Consider the following 21,203-nt stretch of genomic DNA (forward strand, 5'->3'; position numbering starts at 1 on the left):
GCCAAGTCAGCTCAGCGAAGTGCGCGCAGACGTCTTCCAGAGATTCTTGTGAGCGTAAACGGAGGAAGGTGTACATCTACAGTACGGTGCGGCGATCTGCATGCTACTGGGGCGGCTGCTGCACAGTGCGTGCGTTAGCCCTGCCAAATTCGAGATGGGGGCGCGGCTGCGTTGTCGAGTGCAAATAGCAACGGTTGCTGGGCAGGTGTGCCGAGCGTTAGGGGTCTTCACATCGCTGAACATTCACTTACACCCGCGCTCTATATAAAGGTCTTTCTGCTGATAGTTTGCGGAATGTGTGAGTAAATGGATTTGCAGTGCTTTCAAGCATGTTTTGACAGACTCGCGCCACTGAATCGCTCCACTTGATTGGCTATCCATGCTGCCTCACCCACTCCGAAAGCACAATCCCACACGCAGTCTGCACATTCAAGCTCCTCGTAACACCCACCTGCCGAATCTCCACCAACACATCGCACTCACTGAGCACCAACGCCGGAATCCCCTCCCTCTCGCTCCCCATCACTAGAATGCACTTCTCCGGCAGGACACATTCTTTCGAGCCCAGCAGCACACTTCGATCCGTCTGTTCAATACCGACAACCTTGTAGCCTTCTTCTCGTTTCTTCTTAGCCAAGAACTCGGGAATGCCTTCGGCGGATAAGGCTTTGATGGGGAAGTGTAAGTGCGAGGAGACACTCACGCCGGTGAAGTCTTTGTTTGAGGTTACGTTGGGGTTGGTTAGGTACATGCCGCCCGCGCCAAAGATCTCGGAGACACGGGAAAGACCACCCAGGTTGTAGGGATTGTCGACCAACGAGGCCACGACTAGAAGGTTGTCGAAGCGAGTGCGCGCACTCTCAAGGTAAGCGGCTCCTTTCGTCTGGAGTGCAGTAGACGCGGCCGTGGGTACAGCCACAGGACCAGAGCCCAGGGCACGGGAGATGTTGTCGATGTTCTGGAGGATCTTGCGCTGGTTGATCGCCGTCCTGGTGCTATCCTCCTCCTTTAGTGGCCTTGACGCACGAGGCTCTCCAAGAGGCATGCAGGCTTCCGGTAGAGGGGTGCTCTCCACTTCATCAGCAGCATACAATCGCACAAAGTCCTCTCGGTTGGCTTGGCGTTGTTCAACTGTGTCGAGGTCCCACCACGAGCCTTCCACTAGATGCGTCAAATTATTGTCCTTGACAGGGTCGAGCTTGTCGATCTGACGCTCGAGAGGAGGATCTCCAAAGCGCTCAAGACTTCGAATAAAATCGTCCAAAGCCTTGAACGCCGAGTCGTCTGTGATCGAATTCCAGCCTTTATCTCTAGCATGATCCATGAGAACCGGTATCTGCCACTGAGCTTCGTGGCGAATAACGACCTTGGATGACGCGGCCAGAGGTACGAAGATCGCGGCGAGGTCCTTTCCGAATGATTCGTCAGAGCTCTCTGTCTTTGCAATCATCACCCCAAGCTTCATCAATGATGCCAAAAACTTCGGATTCGAGTGGTGATCTTTAGTCCCAAGCTCTTCGAAGATTTTCGATTTCAACTCCGGAGCATGCAGATAGATCCGCGCGATCATCCATTCCAGCAGATAACGATACCTCGGAAGTGGCTCGATGGCGAGAACTTGGTGGAGGTCTTTCAATATGTTTGCTTTCTCCGTGGCAGCTGCGTGCGGAAGTAGCTGTTCAAGGCACAAAAGCATTACCTGCAGCTGCATGGCAGTCTTCCAAACGCTGACTGTTGGCGGTGGAGTCTTTTGCGTTGCCCATCGCTTCAAGATGCGGTCGAAGATTTGGCGGTTGATGTCAGCGTTGACAGAGCCTATACGACTAGCGATGTCCAAGAGTGCCGCGAATCCATTGCTTTCACGTGGGCTGAAATAAAATTCGTAGTCGAGTCTGGCCAGCTCCGGTGCCAATGTCTGTAATACGGGAATGGTCGCATCTTCGAGCTGAGCGTCGGGTGTTGGCGAAGGCGCGTGCTCGGACAAGCGAACTATGACCTCCTCGATAGGGACGACTGAAACGGCCGAAGGTACTCGCAGGACAACATCCCGCAGCGCCGAGGCGAAGGGCGGGAGCATATATGATCTGACCTCCGTGAGACCCACGACGTCCATGACCTTTGCTGATACGACATCAGCAAGGCCATCTGCATTACTCGCTGCTGAGGCGCAAGCAGCTTCCACCAATGGCTTGTTCGGTACTACCGTCGGCAGTATCACACACAGGGACTTCGGGTATTCGAGGTAGTCCAGGTCACCAAATATGTCGTCAATGGCAGCCTCGTACTGTCCCGACTGATCTGATGCGGAAGTGTGCTGCTGAAGCCCTTTGACCAGCGCGACGCACTTTTCAATCGTCTTCTGTTCGTATTTCTCTCTTCTCGATGGCTCAAGCGCCAGAGATGCGATGTTGCCGTCGACGTGCGCAGATGCCGCCGGACGTAGCGTTAATATCCATTGCTGAAGCTTTTCCCAGTGTTGCGCTGTTGATGTGACAAGCTCGCTGTGAGAGCCACTTGTATCTCTCCGGACATGGTCGTGACACAACTTCCACGCACGAGCTAGGATATAATCTCGAGCAACCTCAGGAAGTCCTGCCCATGTCGCGATTCGGGCGAGCTTCTCCAGCTGATCGTTGTTCAATGTCAAGGTGAGATCAGCATCGCATGCCTGCCCAATCCCGTCCACAAGATGGACTACGGCATATGCGAAGTTGTTTCCGTGTCTGCCGATGATAGAGTCCAGAATCGAATCGATGATCCCACCGGCGATGTCCGAGTTGCTTTGCAGTAGCTGGCAGATGTACGTCGCCAAAGCCTCTCCATGCTCGCAACGTAGAATCTCACCTTTCTTTCGCAGCGTTGCAGTAAACATGGATCCGCCAGTAAACCATGGCAAGAGGGCAGTGCGGAAGAAAGTCAAGTACCCCTTAGTGTCATCTGTTCTTGGGTTGGACCGCATGATCCATGCACCGATGAATTTGCGATTTGAATCCTGGAACTTCTGGTCCAGGGCCGATGTCAGGAGTGTGTACAGCCATATGGGCTGCACGGCCGAACGAGAAGAGGAAAGGAAGTCCAAATCAGCCTCGCATTCTTGTACTTGATTCAAGTAGCGACCGAAAACTATGGTCTCGAAGACAGTGCAGAAGCGATCGTATTGATTTTGAATTGCAGCTGGAGCTATATACGAGTCAGCAGGGTATCATCAATGCACTTACTGTTCGAGATGTTTCAGCAGCATGCGATTCTTGAACACAATAAGCTGTTGTTCGCGTAGGACCTATCGCCCGGGTTGTGAGACTTACCTTGGTCGTGCGCCGCTACAGTAGCGATGGTCGATACTAGTGATACGTCTTGCAAGGCTAGTTGGGCAGAAGATCTGAGAATCTGCAGCGCAGCTTTACGCCGCTCTCCGTCCCCTCGTCCTAGACCATCGACAAGTAGCGCCCAATATGTATCCTGTTTGAGGATAGTTGCCCCTGGCGCTACAGCTGACACGCTCCATCTTAGCCATAAGGAGAATCCAACAGTCTTGTAGAAAGTGTCGGGAGAGGCAAGTAGGCTCTGAATCCGTGTCCACAGTTCGTTTTGATCGATGGTCGACGAAGATCCGGTCGCAAATAGAACATTGCAGAGCACTTCCTGTGCTTCTGCGCTTAGCCGCTTGTCGTTCGCGCCAACGAGAATGATGCATGCTTCGAGCAGTGTTCTTGTGTTGCGCTCGTCTTCTCCGGGCGACCCGATTCGAGTCATGAAATGCAGGGCTCGAATCGTCTCTTCGACGGCCTTCCCAAGATGGCCTTCAGACTCATCATCTATTCCATTAGCTGCCTTGCTCTTTTGCAGATCTGACACTGGCACCGCAATCCATTTACGACCAGATGCGTTGAGCCGAGTCGCCGTGTCAAGGACAGACCCAGCAACTGCGGCGAAAACATCGCTTCTCAGCTCGAGATGGTCTTGACATACTGCCGTGACCAGAGCATCATTGCCACGCTCGACCAGCTCCTTGAGATGGGCTACGATAATAGCTTTTGCTCTCTCATTTGGCTGCAGCTGTAACAACGTGGCAGCAACTCCAACATCAGCAGCTCCACTGGCAGCATCAAGCGATTTCGCTACTTGCTCAACGACTTGTGCTCGTTCATCCTGGGACACGCGATCAAGGAGAAGACGGGCTGTGTTGGTCCGGAGAGCAGTCATCGAGAAGGGTCGCGAGTAAGCAAGCGGTATCCTGAACGGCTTAGTGATTCGGCTCCTGGTCAGACAACTGAGAGCGGGTCTCATTGAACATCGCTGTGGACTGGTGACGGAACGAGATTGCTCAGGAAGAGGTGAAGTCGTAAAATTTACCAGGATGTCTCGGTTGACGGGCAAATGCAGCCGAAATGCAAGATCGATCCACTCTTTTAGCGCCGTGTAGAGTTTAACCTTGTGCATCCTTACACGACCGCGTCATAGGACGAGTTGAGAAGTACCTTACTCGGGTCTTGGTGAGCAAGCATGGATGAGACGCTTGTTGCTTGCATCATGACGGTGGCAGCGTAAGCCTCGTCTGCTGGCGGAAAATTCTCACACCACTTCCAACTCTTTTCATCGTATTGGACCACGTGGAAGACTTGGAAGATGGCTGCCAACGACGCGAGCCGACCGAATGAGCCGGAACGGAGCAGCAATGATGAGAGGCAGCCACTGTTGGAGAGGAACGAAGCAGTCGATGGCGGCGAGGGAGGCGACGCCCGAGAGATCCTCACCTTTGATGAAAACGACTCTGGAAATCCACGACAATGGAGTTATACGAGAAAGATGCTGAACGTGGCTGTCATTGCCTTGATGGCCATCTTGTCCCCTTTGGCTTCGTCCATGTTCACGCCGGGGATTGACCAGATCGCTGAAGGACTCAACACAACAAGAGATTCTGTCATCGGATGTACGACTGGCTTCGTGATCATGCTCGGACTCGGGCCATTGATAGTGGTATGTATGCTCTGCAGTAGTAACGTTGTCCCTCGCTGATGAGTCCCAAGGCACCATTGAGTGAGACATTCGGTCGACGACCTATGTATCTATCCTGCTTCACGATCTTCACACTTCTACAGATCCCATCGGCTCTGAGCCCCAACATTGAGACGCTCATCGCCATGAGGACGTTGTCGGGGTTCTTTGGGTCTGTAGGTGTTGCCAATGGTGGAGGAAGCCTTTCAGACATGTTTGAGCCTGGAAGCAGAGCCGGAATCTTTGGATGGTATCTCCTGGGTCCTCTGATGGGACCAACACTTGGGCCTCTGTTTGGAGGGCTCATTGTCCAGAGGCTCAACTGGCGATGGTAAGCAAACCCGTGCCATCGTTAGAAGAACGAACCACTAACGGTAATCAAGGATCTTCTGGATCCTCACCTTCATCTGCGCCTTCAACACAATAGGAGCCTACTTCCTTCTCAAAGAAACCTTCGCGCCCGTAATCCTCGCCAACCGCCGCCTCGACCTCGAAAAACAACACAACACGCCCCGAAAATACCGCCTCGAAAACGAAGACGAGCGCCCCATCTACATCAAACTCCGCTACTCCCTCACCCGCCCCCTCCGCATCCTCGTCCAACCCATCGTCCTGACAATGTCCACATACCAAGCCATCCTCTTCGCCACGACCTACAGCATCTACACGAACATGCAACCCATCTACCAAGGCGAGTACGGCTTCAACACCGAACAAGTCGGCCTCCTCTACCTAGGCCCAGGTTTGGGATTTCTCTTCTGCGTCTGGTTCCTCGTCCCCCGCATCGATCTCGTCTACAACAAACTCGCCGCCCGCAACAACGGCAAAGGCCGTCCTGAATTCCGCCTCCCTCTCGCGAATATCGGCTCCGTCCTCATCCCCATCTCCCTCTTCTGGTTCGCTTGGACAGTCGAGTACCATAAGGCGTGGTACGTGTCCATCATCGCCACATTCTTCTACGGAATCGGACAGGTCATCATCTTGAACTCGACGACGAATTATTATATCGATTGTTTTGAGAAGTATGCCGCTTCCGCGATCGCTGCCGGGGCGGTGTTTAGGAGTGTTGTGGGTGGGATTGTACCTCTCTTCGCGCCTACGCTGTTCGATAAATTGGGCTATGGATGGGGGATCAGTTTATTTGGCTTCCTGGCTCTTGCGATTGCACCAGCACCTTTGACGTTCTACTTCCTCGGTGGCTGGGTACGCGAGAAGTTCTGGATTGACTTATGATGGGTTCAATCATCGGCGTCTTGCTTTTCTGCAGTATGCAGTATCCGTTGAAAAACGTTAAAGCAGCAACATGAGAAAAGGAATCACAGCACCAAAAACTGAAACGAAAAAGCGAAAGCGTCAAGACCAATCATCACATCCATGTTGTCATTTCAAAAACTTTTCCTCTACTCCTAAGAGGTCTTTTCCTATTCATGACACAACGTGATTGTTTTCACTTCCTCGCACCACGATGTCCTTCCTTCTGCACCACTCCATTCAAATAATCCAACAAGAAGCCCTTAGTCTGCTCCGTTGGAGTGGCGCTTCTCGGAGTCTGCTGGCCGCTGGTCGGACCATTGCCATCAAGTGTAGCTAAACTTCCCAATCTGGATCTCGGCTCAAGACCTTGTGTGGAAAGCGGTAGCTGCTGCTTAAGAGGCGGCTGTTTCGTGGCAGGAGTCCCAAGAGTGAATGGTGAGATGGGAGTGCCTGGACTGTCTCCGCCGCCCGAACTGGGTTTTTTGAAGAGGCTGAGCAAGACTTGCTGTGCTGCCTGTTGGCTGCCGTTCGGTTGTTGACCTTGACTTGATGGGTTGCGCTCGGGCAGGATCTGTGGGGCAGCAGGCGGTTCTGGAGTCTTTGCTTCCACTTCGGGTGCCGCAGCGCCGTTGAAGAGGCCCAGAAGAGCGTTCTTCTGCTGTCCGTTTTCAGGTGGGTTTGGAGACACTGGTACCGACGAGCCAGCAACATTTGGTGAGGGCGTGAGGCCCGAAGCCGTCCCAGACGATTTACCAAACAACGACAACAGGTGATTCTTCTTATCGTCACCAGGCGTGATGTTGATGCTGTCTTGCCTCAAGGTGGCAGCGTTCTCGTCTCCACCGCTTGGCCGCTTAAGCACATGAGGTTGGAATGTCGGCTTCGCCGATTCATGCCGCAGAGGGCTTTGTGGAATCGGTGATCGTGGTGCTCTACCAGCTGACGAGCCAGGTCTCTGGAGAATGCTAATCTGCGGAGGCGCGGATGCTTTCTCGGTGGGGAGCTGATTCGGTTTCACCTGAGGCGAGGCCTTTGGTGAGCGAGACGTCTGTATCGTCTTGGGCTTCTGCAGTATCGCCACAGGCGGCTTCGGCTCTGTTGGCTCCTCGACTCGTGTCTGTGATGAGCCACGGACAAACTTCTGGGGATTTGCAGGATCATAAAGCTGCCCACGAGACTTCGGTCGGTCCATCATTTCCTCTACAGTCCGAGCCTGCATCGTCTGTGCAGGCTGCGTCCGTACATGGGTCTTCGGCTGGGTCGGCAGTGCAGGCTGCACAGGCGCTACAGCCTCCTTTGGCGGTTGTGGTCGCACAGTCTGCGTTGACGAAGCCGGCGAAGCAGGTGCCTTGATAGTGGGCGTCGGTGGCAAAGTACGGGTAATCTCGTTCAGAGTTGGTCTCCTTGCACTGGCTTGAGGCTGTACAGGCTTCTCTGTACTGTCTGTCAAAGCGGGAGATGCTGGCGCGGGGTTTTCTTGTGCTACAGGAGCGGGCGACTTCTTGAACAGATCGAGCAAGGCGGCTTGCTGCTGGCTTCCTGCTCTCTGGCCATTCGAGCTTCTAGATTGTATGTCAGTGACTGTAGACTTTGCAGCACTCGAGCTCTTGAAAGCGTCCAGCAGTTTGGCGGAATGGGCATTCAACTTCGGCGGCGGCAACTTCGACGGCTCGGGCATTGACGGGTCACTACCAATCGGCTTCTGATTAGCATTGAGTATCTGGTCGAATGGAAATCCTGGAGGCTTGGAAGAATCTCCAACAGGATTCAGGGGGCTTGCAAGAGGCAACGCAAGCCCTGCAAACTGTGGCATGTTCGCGAACTGGGGATGCAATGGTCCATGCGAATGTGGTCTGCCGTTCTGTGCCCCAGGTACCTGGTTATAGTTGAAGTGCGGTCCCATCGCTTGACCTGGAGGAAAGCTTGGCATGCTGTGCTGTCTTTGTTGCGATTGCGCGAACTGCTGCTGCATGTGAGGCGGCACGGCTCCCTGAGAGGGCTGCTGAGAGGGCTGGAAGTGCCCAGAGGTTGGCCTGTCCATCCCATGTATCGGTACGGAATAGTTTCGGTGAACCTGCTGTTGGTGTTGCTGTAGTTGCTGCGGCGAGTATGGGAACGATGGCACAGCTTGTTGGAAGCCAACGGCAGGATCACGAGGGTGACGGGGCTGAGGCGTCTCTGGCTCCTTCGGAGGGAATGCAGGATCAATCTGCTCGAAAGGCGTGTGAGGAATGGAATCTCCACCAGCTGCAGGTCGGCCGCCATGAAGCATTGCCAGAAGACTGTTGGCTTGGCCACCGGTTTCGACATTGCCTTGATGTGGCAGCTCCATAGCAGGACCGCCGATGGAGAGCAGGCGCTTCAGTTCGTCTGCTGACCGGTCCACATGTCGATGAGCACCCTCACTCCCAAGTTCTGCTTCGGTGTCACCCTCATCTTCGGTGATGCCCGTCGAGAAGCCGTTATTGGCGGCCGACAGGTTTCTGCCATGCTGCGCCTGCGCGGCCGTCGAGTCAGACCTCCTCTGCTGACCTATCCATTTCTTCAAGTGTCCCAAGAAAGGCGCCACCATATAGAACTTGGTGGCTGCCGCCTCTCCCTGACCCTGCCCCGCCACGCCCTTCGCCTTCTTGAATCCTGGAAGATCTTTGACGTTATACCACTGGATCTTGCTAATCTCCTTGCGCGTCTTCGGCTCAAAGTAGGTATCCAACGAGACTCCGCGGAAGACGAACAGCTTCATGTGCTGTTCTCGCATGGTGACGTCGATAGATTTGACATGTCCTCCTTGCATATTGCTCTCCACCAGGCCAGCTCCTTCAATGTCAAACCCAGTCTCTTCATAGACCTCGCGAATAGCACAGTCCAGGTCGGGCTCGTCCTTGTTGATCTTGCCTCTGGGAAAGCTCCACCTAGAGCCCTTCTTCCAGCCCCGAACTAACAAGACTTTGTCCATATCATCATTCATCAGAATCGCGCCTCTGACTGGTACGCGAGTTTTGTACTCCAGGAACTGCTCATACGCCGCGACATGCTGGGTGGCATCGAAGCCGCTGAGGAGCGGACAGTGCCTGAAGAGTGTCAGGAGGAAGTCGCGCAGGTTCAAACCCGGCAAGGCTGGGTTGAGCGGGCGGATGAAATCTTCGTAGAACCATTGTGCCTCTTCGACCTGGAAGCACAGGCGTGGTATGCTGCTGAGCTCGCCCGGCGGCAAGTTAAGGAGGAAGCGAACGGTGAGGTCGTCGAGACAGTCACCTAGCGTCATGCGGGTGAATGGAGAATCCACCGCCTCTGCCTCTGCCATGCTGCCCCGTGTCGTGTGTGCGGACGTTGCAGCGAGGGTGCATTGCGCTTTGGGCGGCGGAGAGGTGTGGTCGATGAGGCGGCTGCAAGATGCAAAGCAGCGCCGCGCAAGTGAGCGTCTACTTCAGCAGAAGAGACTGGCGGAAGAATGTGATGTGTGCTTTCGTTAGCGATGAGTGAGTGTCGGTTGTCCTGAAATGAGGTTGTTTTGGCAGGTTGTTGTGGCTAGTTGTCGTGCAACGCGTGGTGTCTCAGTGAAGGAGAGACGTCGAGCATGACCTCACTTCAAGCTTCTGACTCGATCTTGGATTGCTTGAATTAAAATCTCAGTCCAAACACCTTCACTTCACCGCGCGCATGCCTGGACGATAGCGCATATACTGGAGCCATGGCCGATGGCGACCTCAAGGAGCATGCGCTCAACAGTTCACACGACTTCTACGAACTGCTCGAAGTATCCCCAGCCGCGAACGAGTCGGAAATTCGGCGAGGGTATCGCAAGACTGCCCTGAAATACCACCCCGACAAAGTCGGTGCTAACCCTGAAGCGCTTGACAAATTCCACCTACTGCAAATCGCATACGATGTACTGCTTGATACGAACGTGCGGCAGCTCTATGACAACGCCCGACGTGCAAGAGAAGAAAAGAAGCAGCGAGAATCGGCATATTCTGATCGCCGAAGACAACTCAAAGAGGATCTAGAGAGGAGAGAGAGTGCTGGTATCAAGCGGAAACGTGACGAATATCAGGCAGAGGAGGCTTTCCAGCAAGAGCTGAATCGATTGGCTGCTGACGGAGCAAGGCGAAGAAAGGAGAGAGAGGAGCAGCTACGGCGAGAGGCACAAGAAGAATGGGAGCGAGAGCAGAAAGAAGTGAACGCGGGTCCCGTGGAGGCGCCAGCAGAGGCAGAAACAGCAAAGAAGCAGGGCGTGGAGGAGTCTGATCGGACTATCAAACTTCGATATCCTGCCGATACTCCTGGCCTGGACGAGAGCGAGCTCAGATCGCGGTTCAGTCGATTTGGCAAGATTGAGGATCTTCATTCAAAGAACAAGAAGATCAAGATTGATGGCGAAAAGCATCGGAAGGATTATGTTACTGCAATCATAGTCTTCGAGAGCATCGTGGGCGCACACGCTGCCATGACAGATCTTCCCAAGATGGCCGAGGCTGAGGATTCGAGAGGTGTCGAATCTCCCATCTGGACTGTGTTTGAGAACGTGGATTGGCTGAGTGGCAAAGAGCCAGACTGTATACCCAAGGCCAAGGCGAGACCTATGGCAGAGACCCCAAGCAAAGGGCCCATCACACCGGCTACCGAAAGGATCAAGAACACGGACTTGGGCAATGGCGCTGGTCTGAGAAAAGTGCCATCGTTCGGAAGTTTCAAAGGCACCCCAAAAGCCGCCACCAGCACTCTGCATACCCCCACGTCGGACGAGGTCACGATGATGCGACTCAAGAATGCAGAGAGGAAGCGGCTGGCTGAGAAATTGAGGAAGGAGGAAGAAGAAGCAGATGGCAAAGACGGCCTAGAGGCAGCCTGATTTTGTGTTTGAGTCTATGCGTTGTGGACGATTAGCGAGGAGTTTGGGAAGCTGTACGAAATGATACCCAAGATAGCATGCGCCTTTACAATGTCATGATCGCGAGACAGTCTATGCAGCAGTCTAGAATAATAGCCCCTAACCTCGCGCTTAATCAAATCTCACCTAACATCCTCATCAAAATGCCGCTTACTAAAGCCTCGGCCTTCTTGCGAGCTACATGTGTCGGGTGCCTTCAACTTCCATTGCTTCCAGATCAACATCTTGAACTTCGAAACATGTCTCTCCGATCATCGAGTACACCGTACGTGTGTACACGATGCTTGTTGAGACAACGTCGTCGACTGTATAGCGCAAGTGCCTCTCAAGCTCCTCCGCCACCACCACCGCCATCTGCAGCTGCTCGACTCACAAACCGTCGCCTCATCTCTCTGATCGGACACGATGCCCCAAAGTTCATGCAGGGCATCATCACGAACAACGTTCGCTCCGATTCCACCAGCGGATTCTATGCGGCATTCTTGACAGCTCAAGGGAAAGTGCTACACGATTCCTTCATCTACCCAACTTCTGGCTCAAGTTGGCACAAGCAACAAGCTACCAATTCTGAAGAGCCTGGGTACTTGGTTGAAGTGGATGCAGATCAAGCGGAGATCCTGTTGAAGCATCTGAAAAGGCATAAGCTGCGCTCAAAATTCAAGCTACGGCTGGTGGAAGAAGGGGAGTTGAATGTTTGGAGTATGTGGAAAGATGAAAGATGGACGGCACACGGACAGCCTCAAACCACGTCCAACAATGATGGCACTATCACGTTGACGGATTGTCGAGCACCTGGAATGGGGCAAAGGCTGGTTCTGGCAGACTCGGAGGTGGAACATGCTTTGGAAGACGCGGAACAGGCACCACTTTCAGCGTACACCATTCGAAGATATCTGAGGGGCGTGGCAGAGGGTCAAAAGGAGATGCCAAGAGACGAGAGTCTACCCATGAACTGCAACATCGATATTATGGGTGGCATCGACTTCAAGAAAGGTTGCTATGTTGGTCAAGAGTTGACCATCAGGACACACCACACTGGAGTCGTGAGAAGGCGAATACTCCCTATCACACTATTCGACCAGTCTGCCGACGCCCCCGAAAAGCTCGAATACAATCCGTCATCAGGTATCGACTCGTCTACTCTAGGAGGTATTGACATCCGACGGGACGATAAAAGGAAGCGAAGCACAGGCAAGTTCCTTGCGGGCATTGGCAACATTGGGCTAGGGATGTGCAGGCTTGAACAGATGACTGATCTTAAGGTCTCCAGCGAGCCCAGTACCTACAAGCCAGAAGACAGGTTTCTTGTCCAAAATGGAGATGAGAAAGAGTTGGGGTTGAAAGCCTTCGTTCCCGACTGGTTGCGTGGAAGCATCCGGGAGCCAAAGATACAGAAACGAGTGGAATGAAAGTACAGAGCTTCTAGTTCTGGTCTTTGATCCAACCTTCGCCACCACGCAACAGCATCCAGGTCTGCAGTCTGCCGCTCGCCCAGCCACCTCTGTCTCGTCTTCAGGAGTTCGATTTCCCAGTATCGGCCGACATCTCCATCTCAAGCGCCAGGCCTGCTTCATCCAGGACGTCGCCAAAGAAGACATGAGCACCTGGAGAATGTAGCGGTCGAACCGTGGCCGCTCCAACGCCTAGTGCTCCCTGTGAGAGATCAATGTTGGCTCCAGCAACGACAGTGTCGCAAAGCACGTACACCCATCAGAACAACTACTTTGTCTCTGAGAACCGAGCTTCTTGGTGGATGGAACTCGGCGGGAGCTCAATTTGTTCAGGTAGGCCTCTCTGAATCCGACGAGAACTCTACTGTCACAACATTCTTCGTGTGTCTGCCCCTCTGTCTCTCTCATATGATCTGCAGGCCGCGTATCGTCATGCTACCGCTATCCAGAATAGCCGTCATTTTGCGTGGTGTGACTGCCACCTGACACTTTAACCGCGCCGCCATCCCTTGCAACACTGGTGACCCCAGAAATCCATTGGATCATAGCAAAAGCTTCAGACATATCTTCATACTTTACACTCCGTGGGCCTGGAACAGGGTTGTGGTCACATCTCGTGACACCCCTTGCATCGCTCTCCCCGGACGGACCGCTGTCAGATGTGCAACTAGCGTGGAGTACGAACAGCCGCTATGCATGCCGCACGACATAGAGACACATATCTGCAGCAAGAACGACAATAGTTCCATCACGCTAGCTTGTGCTTGTGTCACGGCGATGAGATACAGAACTGGCGGGCTTCGCCAGGCCGATCAGATATTGAGACTTTCTCCGGACTGTCCTAATCAGAGTTGCTGGACAGGTAAATGCTAGGCTGTTCTTGCTACATGGCGGTCGAGACACTACACACGATACGTCCTTTGCAGGGCAATGCACGCCTGACGACTCTGACGCCATCCGGAACTTCCTCGCAGTTGTCCTTGTCACGGGAGGCGGCATACGCAATCAATCCGGCACATATCATGCGAATGATAAGGCTCCTTCATCTCCAATCGATACACGATTTACCAGGCCAAGACTTCGAGGCTACGCATCTTGCACGACTACAGCGCGAGGTGTATCGCTTGTATTTGGAATTGCAGGAAGATATTCGCTGGCGCCAATGCGGTTTTCAGAGCCAGCTGCATCGTAGCGATACGCGCGTGTGCAGTCTATAGGCGCGTCTTCATGCTGGTGTCGGTACCACAGAGCCGGCTCATAGTGCAGATAGTCCTTCCCAATTGAGCTCTCTACATTGTCATGTCGTGCAGCGAGTTTGCCTTGCGGCGATAGTGACGATTCTTGCGGCGGACGTCAGGCCTGGATCTAGACTTGTTGGAACCTACATAGAACTCAAAAACTGTCTGTCGACCCGCCAGCTTCTGAATTCTTGATCAACAAAATGGAATATTCACTTCATCTTGCCAGAGCACGTGAACGTGGGGCTGTGCGACTTCCCCACCCCCACGTGTCTGCCAAGACTAATTAGTCATACTGCACAGCCACACCTTGGCGGCTTTTGATCGAGTCGACGGCTCTTGTGCTCCATCAAACAGACAAACACTCAGAACGACAACAACAACCCTCTTCGACTACCACGGTGTAGCCATGCACTCGCGACTATGAGCATCAAGCACACCACCTGCACCACGAAAATCTGCATCATCCTCCTACCCAATAACAACACTTGACACCATTTGACAATCTACCAATCCCACGCGACCTGATACGAGGCCAGATAGAGCCCTGCATCTGCCCGGTCCCACCTCCACTTTATAGGCGGCGGCTTACCTGGAGTGCGCTTTGAAGCGGTTCAGCGTCCACCAGGCCATTGAAACACGCCCGACCATGACGGCCTCTGCATATGCCATGCCAAATGGCGACGGCCAGTATGGCACTGCTTCCCAGTCGCAGTCTCCACCGAGGAGCCAGGCCGGCAACGCTGGGGTACAGCACCAGCGCACTTATCAGGGTATGTGGTGTGAGCCCGATAGATTGGAGTGCTGGAGTAGGCTGACCACTGTATAGCATGTATCCCATGTCGCCAGAGGAAGGTGAGATGTGATCTGGGCTCCGTCGACAACCCTCACGACCCACCGTGCACGCGCTGCCGCCGAGAGTCCAAGGAGTGCTACTTCTCGGCGACCCGCCGCAAGAAGAAGAACGGCAACGAGAACAACGACTCCGAAGCAGGCGACGAGGTCTACGAGATCCGCGGCGGAAACAGGAAGAGACTGAGGTCTTCCGTCCCAGAGTACGAAGAACCAGTTGAGGACGAGTATGTCGAACGTCCTCGCACGCCCGGTGGCTCCGTCGGACGAACCGTACCTCTCCGTCGCCCAACCGCTCCAAGATCTGTGCAATATGGCGAAGAAGATGAGAAGGCGAGTGAGCACACTGCTGCATTCTTACAACATGCAGAGCTTCATGGTGGCCACGACGCCTTAAAGGTACTGTACCAGGCTGCAGTTTCCAAAGCCGGCAGGTCGGACAGCATGACAAGCAGTGGCACTCGCCCCACCACAGGCTTGAATGGTTTCACGAGCGCCTCTGTGCCATCTGCGACTAGTCCGATCGTGGAGAAGCTGCCTGGCACAAGCTATACCAATGGACCCATGTCTGTAGTGCAGAACGATCCGCTGTGGAGAGTTCAGACTGGCCAGACTTCCAACAACGATGGCCTTTTCGATGCTATTCCGATTGACAATCCGACTTACGCTGCCGCTACCAAGGCATGGAGCCGCTTCAAGTTCGTGCGCGCTGGTTGGTTCACTGCCAAGGAGGGCATGGACTACATCCTCTACTTCTACAAGTACTTGGCACCTCTGACCCCAGTCGCCCTCCCTGACTTCAGACATCCAAGCACTCACAAGAAGTTGCTTGAGGAGGAGCCTATGCTTGCGGTCACCATGCTTCTGGTCGCATCGCGTCATATGAAGCTCGACGGTCCAGGAGCTCAGAGTCGGCCCTACGCCATTCACCAGAAGACTTGGGACTATCTTTCAGGAATGATCGATCGCCTTGTTTGGGGTCAAGAGCAGTTTGGCGGTGGTTTCTGCGGTGCTGGCGCTCAGCCTAGCTGCGACGTCAACCCACTCACCCGTAAAGGCCTGAGAACCTTGGGCACCGTGGAGTCTTTGGTACTGTTAACCGAGTGGCACCCACGAGCAATGCATTTCCCACCAACTGAAGACGACGACGATCTCATGCTGCCCGACCAGCCGCTGAGCACACCAGATTCATCTGAAGATGTCCCGCGAGGCATCGGCGGCCACCGCATGGATGCTTGGCTCGAGCCTTGCTGGCGAAGCGATCGCCTGTGCTGGATGCTTCTGGGTATGGCCATGTCTCTTGCTATGGAGATTGGTGTGTTCGACTCGAGTGAGTGGCAGCGCCATGCACGATCTTCGGACGGCGGTCCACTCTCTGCAGAAGACCTGACCACATACGACAAGCGTCGCAGCAACGTACGAGATCTACTCTTGGTCTATGTGACTCAGACAAGCGGCCGCTTGGGATTGACCTCCATGCTTCCGGGATACTACAGCAAGCCAGAAGAGAGCGATCTCTTCCGACGCCAGCTCGGCCAGCAAGACAGCGTGCAGGACATCACCCTCCACTTCTGGCTTCGCATGGCTGCACTCATGAGGGATGGAAATAACAAGATCTTCCCCAACAAGACTTTCACCCGCGACCTCATCCGCAATGGCAACTACAAGGCAGCGCTCGAGCAGTTTCAGCAGCCCCTTCGAGACTGGCAGCGCGAGTTCGACGACTGCAAGGTCATCCCCAAGTACATGAAGTGCATATTGCGAATCGAGTTCGAATATTGCCGCGTCTACCTGAACGCACTCGGTCTCCAAGCTGTTGCCGAGCGATGTGCCAACGACCAGCCATCGCCCATTGATCCGCCTCTTGAAATGGCTCGTGCTGCTGTAGCCTCTTCGAACTCGGATGGCCAGCCTGTCGCTATCGCACCAGCTACTCTTTCGAAGTGGCTTGGTGGCGATCGCCATTACATGCAGAATGTTGGCGATGCCGCTCGCAACCTGTTGAAGGTGGTCGTCGAGGAGCTCAACACCGATGGCTACCTGAGGCATGCACCAGTCCGCACGTACTTCCGCATCATCAGCGTCGCCATTATGCTGTTCAAGTCTTTCTCTCTGGGCGCGACTGAGAGCGACGTGACTGACTCACTCAACCTCATGGATCGCACTGTGGAGGCCTTGAGGACTTGCATCGTCGATGATGTCCACGTTGCTAGCCGTTTCGCCGACCTTCTCGACACCCTCTCTCGGAACCTCAAGCCACGTCTGGTTCGGATCGCTGCAGATGGTGGTCGCGCCACCAAGAGTCGTCGCGTAGGACAGCATCACGAATTCGCTCAGCAGGCCCGCCTCACTCCCATGTCTAACCAGTCCTCCCATGCTCGCTACGACTCGCAAGCTTCAGCCGGGGCAGTGCCAAACCAGCAGCAATGGGGCTACAATAACATGGTGTCTCCGTCCACTGTTGCCGGTGACAATCCAATGTACGGCATCAACAATGAGACGTTCGATCCTATGGGTGCCAACAACTCGTACTCGGTTATGCCGCCACCAGGATTCAGCACGCACTCTCCAAACACTGCCAACGCTACGAACATGTCTTCTGGCACCCCCAATGGCTACGATGCCTTCTCGAACGGCGGCTTCAACGACCAGCAGGCGCAGGACTGGTACGCTCTACCCCTTGATCCCATCCTCAATATGACCGGCGCCGACGTCACCAACTCAATGTACGGACCGGACATTGGTGGCCAGGACATGCTTGAGCTTCTTCTGCAGGGCAACCAGCAGTTCTAGCAGAATTAGCTGCTTGACACTGCGACACGAGCCCAGGCTCTTACACAACATACACGACCCGATCACCAACTCATCTTCGACTACTTCCCTCTTCGGCTCAACACGACTTTCTTCATACACGACCCAATCCTCATCTCGACTTTGACTTCTCACCCCTGTTCAACCCAACACGACTTGCTTTCTACTTCACAAACGACCTTTTGCTACGATTGCGATGACTTACGACGGCCGATGGGCGTCTCACTCCGGGAGTTGGCCTGGTTTTTGAAACTACTGTTTTTACTGCGACATGACAGGGTGGGGGTGACATGATGTGCTTATGCGAGCAAGAGTGGCTTTTCTCTCTGGTGGCTACGACTGACTTCATGATACCCATCAAGTTTCAAGGCGGCAGAGTAGATCAGCTTAGCCCAGAACCACGTAAAAGACCAATCCCGGTGAATGGCAACACATGAATGGAAAAACAGCAGTTCTGCGTCAAAATGATTTTGCTCTTACTTCACGCTATACGTCGCCGCCAACCTCTCCATGAGATGATCCCTCGCCGTGATGACCTTCCTCTCCTTCCCACCATGCGTCCTCACATGCTCTCGCACAACCTCACTCGGCACCGGCTCGAGAAGAGCATCATCCAAGGGATGACAGAAATACGCGATACTATACCGATCCCCCGCGCCCTCTTCACTCTTGGGAAACACCACCCGATGTTTCGTCGACTTGAGCAGTCCCCCCGTCCAATCCTCCAATAAATCGCCTATATTCACCAATATCGGCAACGCCTTGCCCTCCTTCGCTTGGTCGAGAGGATCCACGGGGACAGGCGCCCAGTCCCCACTAGGGGTTTTGATCTCCAACCCCGGTTGGCCTGGTAATTGGAAGAGACAAGTGATAGAGCCGTAGTCGCTGTGTGCGCCCGCGCGGATGTCGACGTCGGTTTTGGTGGGGGTTTGGGGGTAGTACAGCAAGCGGAAGACTGTTCCTGAGGGGCCCTTGGTGCGGTCGTGTCGGGAGGTGAACCAGTCTGTGGGGATTTGGAGGGCGGTGGCGAAGTGCGTGAGGATGGCGTCGCAGAGGGAGGAGCAGGCGGATTGGAAGGAGGTTATTATGGAGAGGTTTTGGGTTATGGGCGAGGGGAGAGGTTGTTCGAATGTTCCTTTGGAGTCGGGGAGGCCCATGTTGAAGGCTCTGGACAGTTCATGTGTCAGTACAGTATACAGAGTGATGAGCGAAAGATGGTTCCTTGACTTGTAGACGTACTCTTTGACATCCGCCCTCACCTGCACCTTCGGATCCAATTTCTCCACCCCTTGACTTAACCATCCATGATTCTTGCCCGCCTTGTTCGAGGCAATAGACACCTCCTGCTTCACTTCATTCGGCAGAGCGAAAAACTCTGTGGAGATGTCGAAGACTTTCGATATCAATTCTGGCGAGATGCCAGCTTCGTTGTTCGCCACGAAGACGAAACCGAAGCGACAGGCGGCATCGAGGAGTTCTGCTGGGGCGTTTTTGTTGGCGGGGCTGATGTCGATGACGGGGATTTGTGCTTGTTCTTCTTGGAGAGAGCCCATTTTGAGACGGTCGTTTGTGGTGCTGAGTTAGCAGATGGTTTACGAAGACAGGTGAGGTTGGAAATGGTAGCTGGGTATCGAAGCGGCGATCGCCTAGACATGTGCGACTAGATATCAAAGCTCTTACAGCACCAGCTTACATGAGATTTCGCATTTTTCGATCCCCTTGAGAAATGTCTGTCTTTTCGTGACATTAAATGTACACATGGTATGCTCTACGTAGCGTTACACCGCGCCTGCTTCCACAACGCTATGCTAGTAACAACCCATCCCATCCTGAGCCCGACTGATGAGAAGGCCTCTTCAGAATCTCGAGAGCCAGCCGCACGTGGCTTAGCACATGCAGAGCTCGCCGACACTTTGATTTTATTGTACAGAGAGAAGAGTACCGATCCAGAGAGCAATGGCGGATCGCAATCTAGAAGGGAGGGATGGCCGGCGAGACCTTGTCTTGTTGCTCCATCAGTTCCTCGCCTGACGCTTCGATGGAAACAGCAAGACCAAGCTTGGCGGAGTTCTGCAACATTCGTTAGCTTGTTATGTTCAATCCCGATCTACTTCGTCCACAACATACCTTGACATGATCCATCTCTCCAGCGAATGTGACGCGGACCGGTGGGGCAACGACCTTCTCCAGCAAGCACCCAATCTTGCCCTGGCTGTCGACCTGCGCGCGGAAGATTGATCGCGAGAACTCGTACTTCGCACCCAGCGTAGCGACACCCTCCTTTCTCGCACCACCCATCATGGCATTTGCGCTTGAGAGTCCAGCGAACTGCAAGTTGACGTCCACACCAGTCTCCACCTTCTCCACGAGCTTCCTCCAGTAGCTCAGCTGAAGTCCTCCTTGTGTCAAGAGCTGGGCGCTTGCAATCCAGTCGTCACCCTTGTATCTTCCTGCATAGCTCACAGCCGCCTCTGGTCCCATGCCGCCGCCAGGCTTTTGCCATACAGCCTCCAAACCAAGCGCTAATCGAGGAGTGACGCTCTGCAGGTAGGATCCAATGAACATGCCAGTCAAGCCACCTTCCAGAATGCTGGGGTTGATGCTCTTGATCGAAGCGGTGAAGTCATCGCCGGTGTAGTCTTGCTCGAGAGATACTTGCGCACCACCTGGGCCTGCCATTGATGATGGCTGAATCTGGACAGAGGTCTTGAAGATGAGGCGGTTCGTGAGGCGGGAATTGAAGCGAGCGGAGAACGATGCGTCCGAGTCGAGTTGTGCCTGGCAGAGTATCTATTGAAAACTATTAGCTTGTGATGCCGTCTTGAATACTCGAGGATAGTGTACGTTGTTGGTTCCGTAGAGAGCTAGGAATGTGTATGGCGATAGCAGTTGCGATCCACTCGAGAAAGCATGGCTTATCTGGAACAGAGGCATGATGGAGAAGCTCTTGTTGAGCTCGGCGCGCAGACCTGAGAAGGTCTGGTTTGTGAGGAAGACATCCCTTTGCACCTCTTTCGCTATCTGATCGACTGTGCCGGGATTGCTGAGGCCAAGGGCATCTCTCCGTGCTTGGAAGGATCGATATGTGTCAAGAACGGTATCGAGGAAGCCATTTGTCCTTATGGGAGGGAGGGCAACGGGTTGCGCGACATCGACCTCGATGGGGACTGCAGGCTTTTCTAAAGGAGGCGCTGCAGCCATTCTGTGCGCGTCGGGGGAGGAGGAAACGGGGGTCGGCGAAGGTGAATGCGATGCGCTCCCAACCAAGTCGTCGGCCGGCAGATGGAGTGGTGGTGGATGGGGTGGTCGTGGTGATGGGATGAGCTCGCGTGTTTCCTCTTCGCTTCAAAAAGTGAAGAGGCCTGAGAGACATCATCGCGCTAGCGGCTGAATTTCGGCTTGGTGAGATCCGACCTTCGACGTTTGGCTTGCGGATGGTCGGGGATCACATCCAGCTCCTACAACATCACCTCGACTCTGAAACCGCTCTCTCCTACCGACCAGCTCAAAATCACGCAGACCAAGATACGCGTCAGCTTGTGCCTCAGTTGGAACCGTTGCGCCGCCGCCGAACTGTGGCCAAAACACATATATCAAGCTGTCGAGTATTCCGCTGCTATCGGGCCCAACTTGCTTTTGTTCTGGATAAGGGCCTCCCGACTACTTTTCGTTGGACCTGCGGTGTGCAACTTGGCGACATACAACACTCCC

General features: G+C 54.1%; 8 protein-coding genes across 8 annotated transcripts; 4 read left to right on the forward strand and 4 right to left on the reverse strand.

Annotated features, from left to right (window-relative positions):
- Window positions 1-373: 373 nt before the first annotated feature.
- On the reverse strand, window positions 374-4,203 carry M409DRAFT_59270 (uncharacterized protein; the record flags this gene model as incomplete). The annotated part of the gene is made up of 2 exons (XM_033814138.1): window positions 374-3,180; window positions 3,306-4,203. 2 exons carry the CDS (start codon window positions 4,201-4,203, stop codon window positions 374-376), a joined length of 3,705 nt encoding a protein of 1,234 aa, XP_033662158.1.
- Window positions 4,204-4,626: 423 nt separating this feature from the next.
- M409DRAFT_28308 (uncharacterized protein) lies at window positions 4,627-6,228 on the forward strand (the record flags this gene model as incomplete). The annotated part of the gene is made up of 3 exons (XM_033808978.1): window positions 4,627-4,977; window positions 5,028-5,326; window positions 5,379-6,228. The coding sequence occupies 3 exons, from the start codon at window positions 4,627-4,629 to the stop codon at window positions 6,226-6,228; spliced, it is 1,500 nt and encodes a 499-aa protein (XP_033662159.1).
- A 214-nt stretch (window positions 6,229-6,442) lies between these two features.
- Window positions 6,443-9,553, reverse strand: M409DRAFT_59272 (uncharacterized protein; the record flags this gene model as incomplete). The annotated part of the gene is made up of 1 exon (XM_033814139.1): window positions 6,443-9,553. One exon carries the CDS (start codon window positions 9,551-9,553, stop codon window positions 6,443-6,445), a length of 3,111 nt encoding a protein of 1,036 aa, XP_033662160.1.
- Window positions 9,554-9,940: 387 nt separating this feature from the next.
- On the forward strand, window positions 9,941-11,101 carry M409DRAFT_28310 (uncharacterized protein; the record flags this gene model as incomplete). The annotated part of the gene is made up of 1 exon (XM_033808979.1): window positions 9,941-11,101. The coding sequence occupies one exon, from the start codon at window positions 9,941-9,943 to the stop codon at window positions 11,099-11,101; it is 1,161 nt and encodes a 386-aa protein (XP_033662161.1).
- A 278-nt stretch (window positions 11,102-11,379) lies between these two features.
- Window positions 11,380-12,549, forward strand: M409DRAFT_69879 (uncharacterized protein; the record flags this gene model as incomplete). Its single annotated transcript, XM_033818480.1, has 2 exons — window positions 11,380-11,405; window positions 11,454-12,549. The coding sequence occupies 2 exons, from the start codon at window positions 11,380-11,382 to the stop codon at window positions 12,547-12,549; spliced, it is 1,122 nt and encodes a 373-aa protein (XP_033662162.1).
- A 1,929-nt stretch (window positions 12,550-14,478) lies between these two features.
- On the forward strand, window positions 14,479-17,474 carry M409DRAFT_59275 (uncharacterized protein; the record flags this gene model as incomplete). Its single annotated transcript, XM_033814140.1, has 2 exons — window positions 14,479-14,602; window positions 14,659-17,474. 2 exons carry the CDS (start codon window positions 14,479-14,481, stop codon window positions 17,472-17,474), a joined length of 2,940 nt encoding a protein of 979 aa, XP_033662163.1.
- A 494-nt stretch (window positions 17,475-17,968) lies between these two features.
- On the reverse strand, window positions 17,969-19,045 carry M409DRAFT_69881 (uncharacterized protein; the record flags this gene model as incomplete). Its single annotated transcript, XM_033818481.1, has 2 exons — window positions 17,969-18,659; window positions 18,732-19,045. The coding sequence occupies 2 exons, from the start codon at window positions 19,043-19,045 to the stop codon at window positions 17,969-17,971; spliced, it is 1,005 nt and encodes a 334-aa protein (XP_033662164.1).
- A 418-nt stretch (window positions 19,046-19,463) lies between these two features.
- On the reverse strand, window positions 19,464-20,693 carry M409DRAFT_69882 (uncharacterized protein; the record flags this gene model as incomplete). The annotated part of the gene is made up of 3 exons (XM_033818482.1): window positions 19,464-19,562; window positions 19,620-20,282; window positions 20,337-20,693. 3 exons carry the CDS (start codon window positions 20,691-20,693, stop codon window positions 19,464-19,466), a joined length of 1,119 nt encoding a protein of 372 aa, XP_033662165.1.
- Between the last annotated feature and the right edge of the window lie 510 nt (window positions 20,694-21,203).

Source organism: Zasmidium cellare, assembly GCF_010093935.1.
Source record: "Zasmidium cellare ATCC 36951 unplaced genomic scaffold M409scaffold_42, whole genome shotgun sequence".
Taxonomy (NCBI): Eukaryota; Fungi; Ascomycota; class Dothideomycetes; order Mycosphaerellales; family Mycosphaerellaceae; genus Zasmidium; species Zasmidium cellare.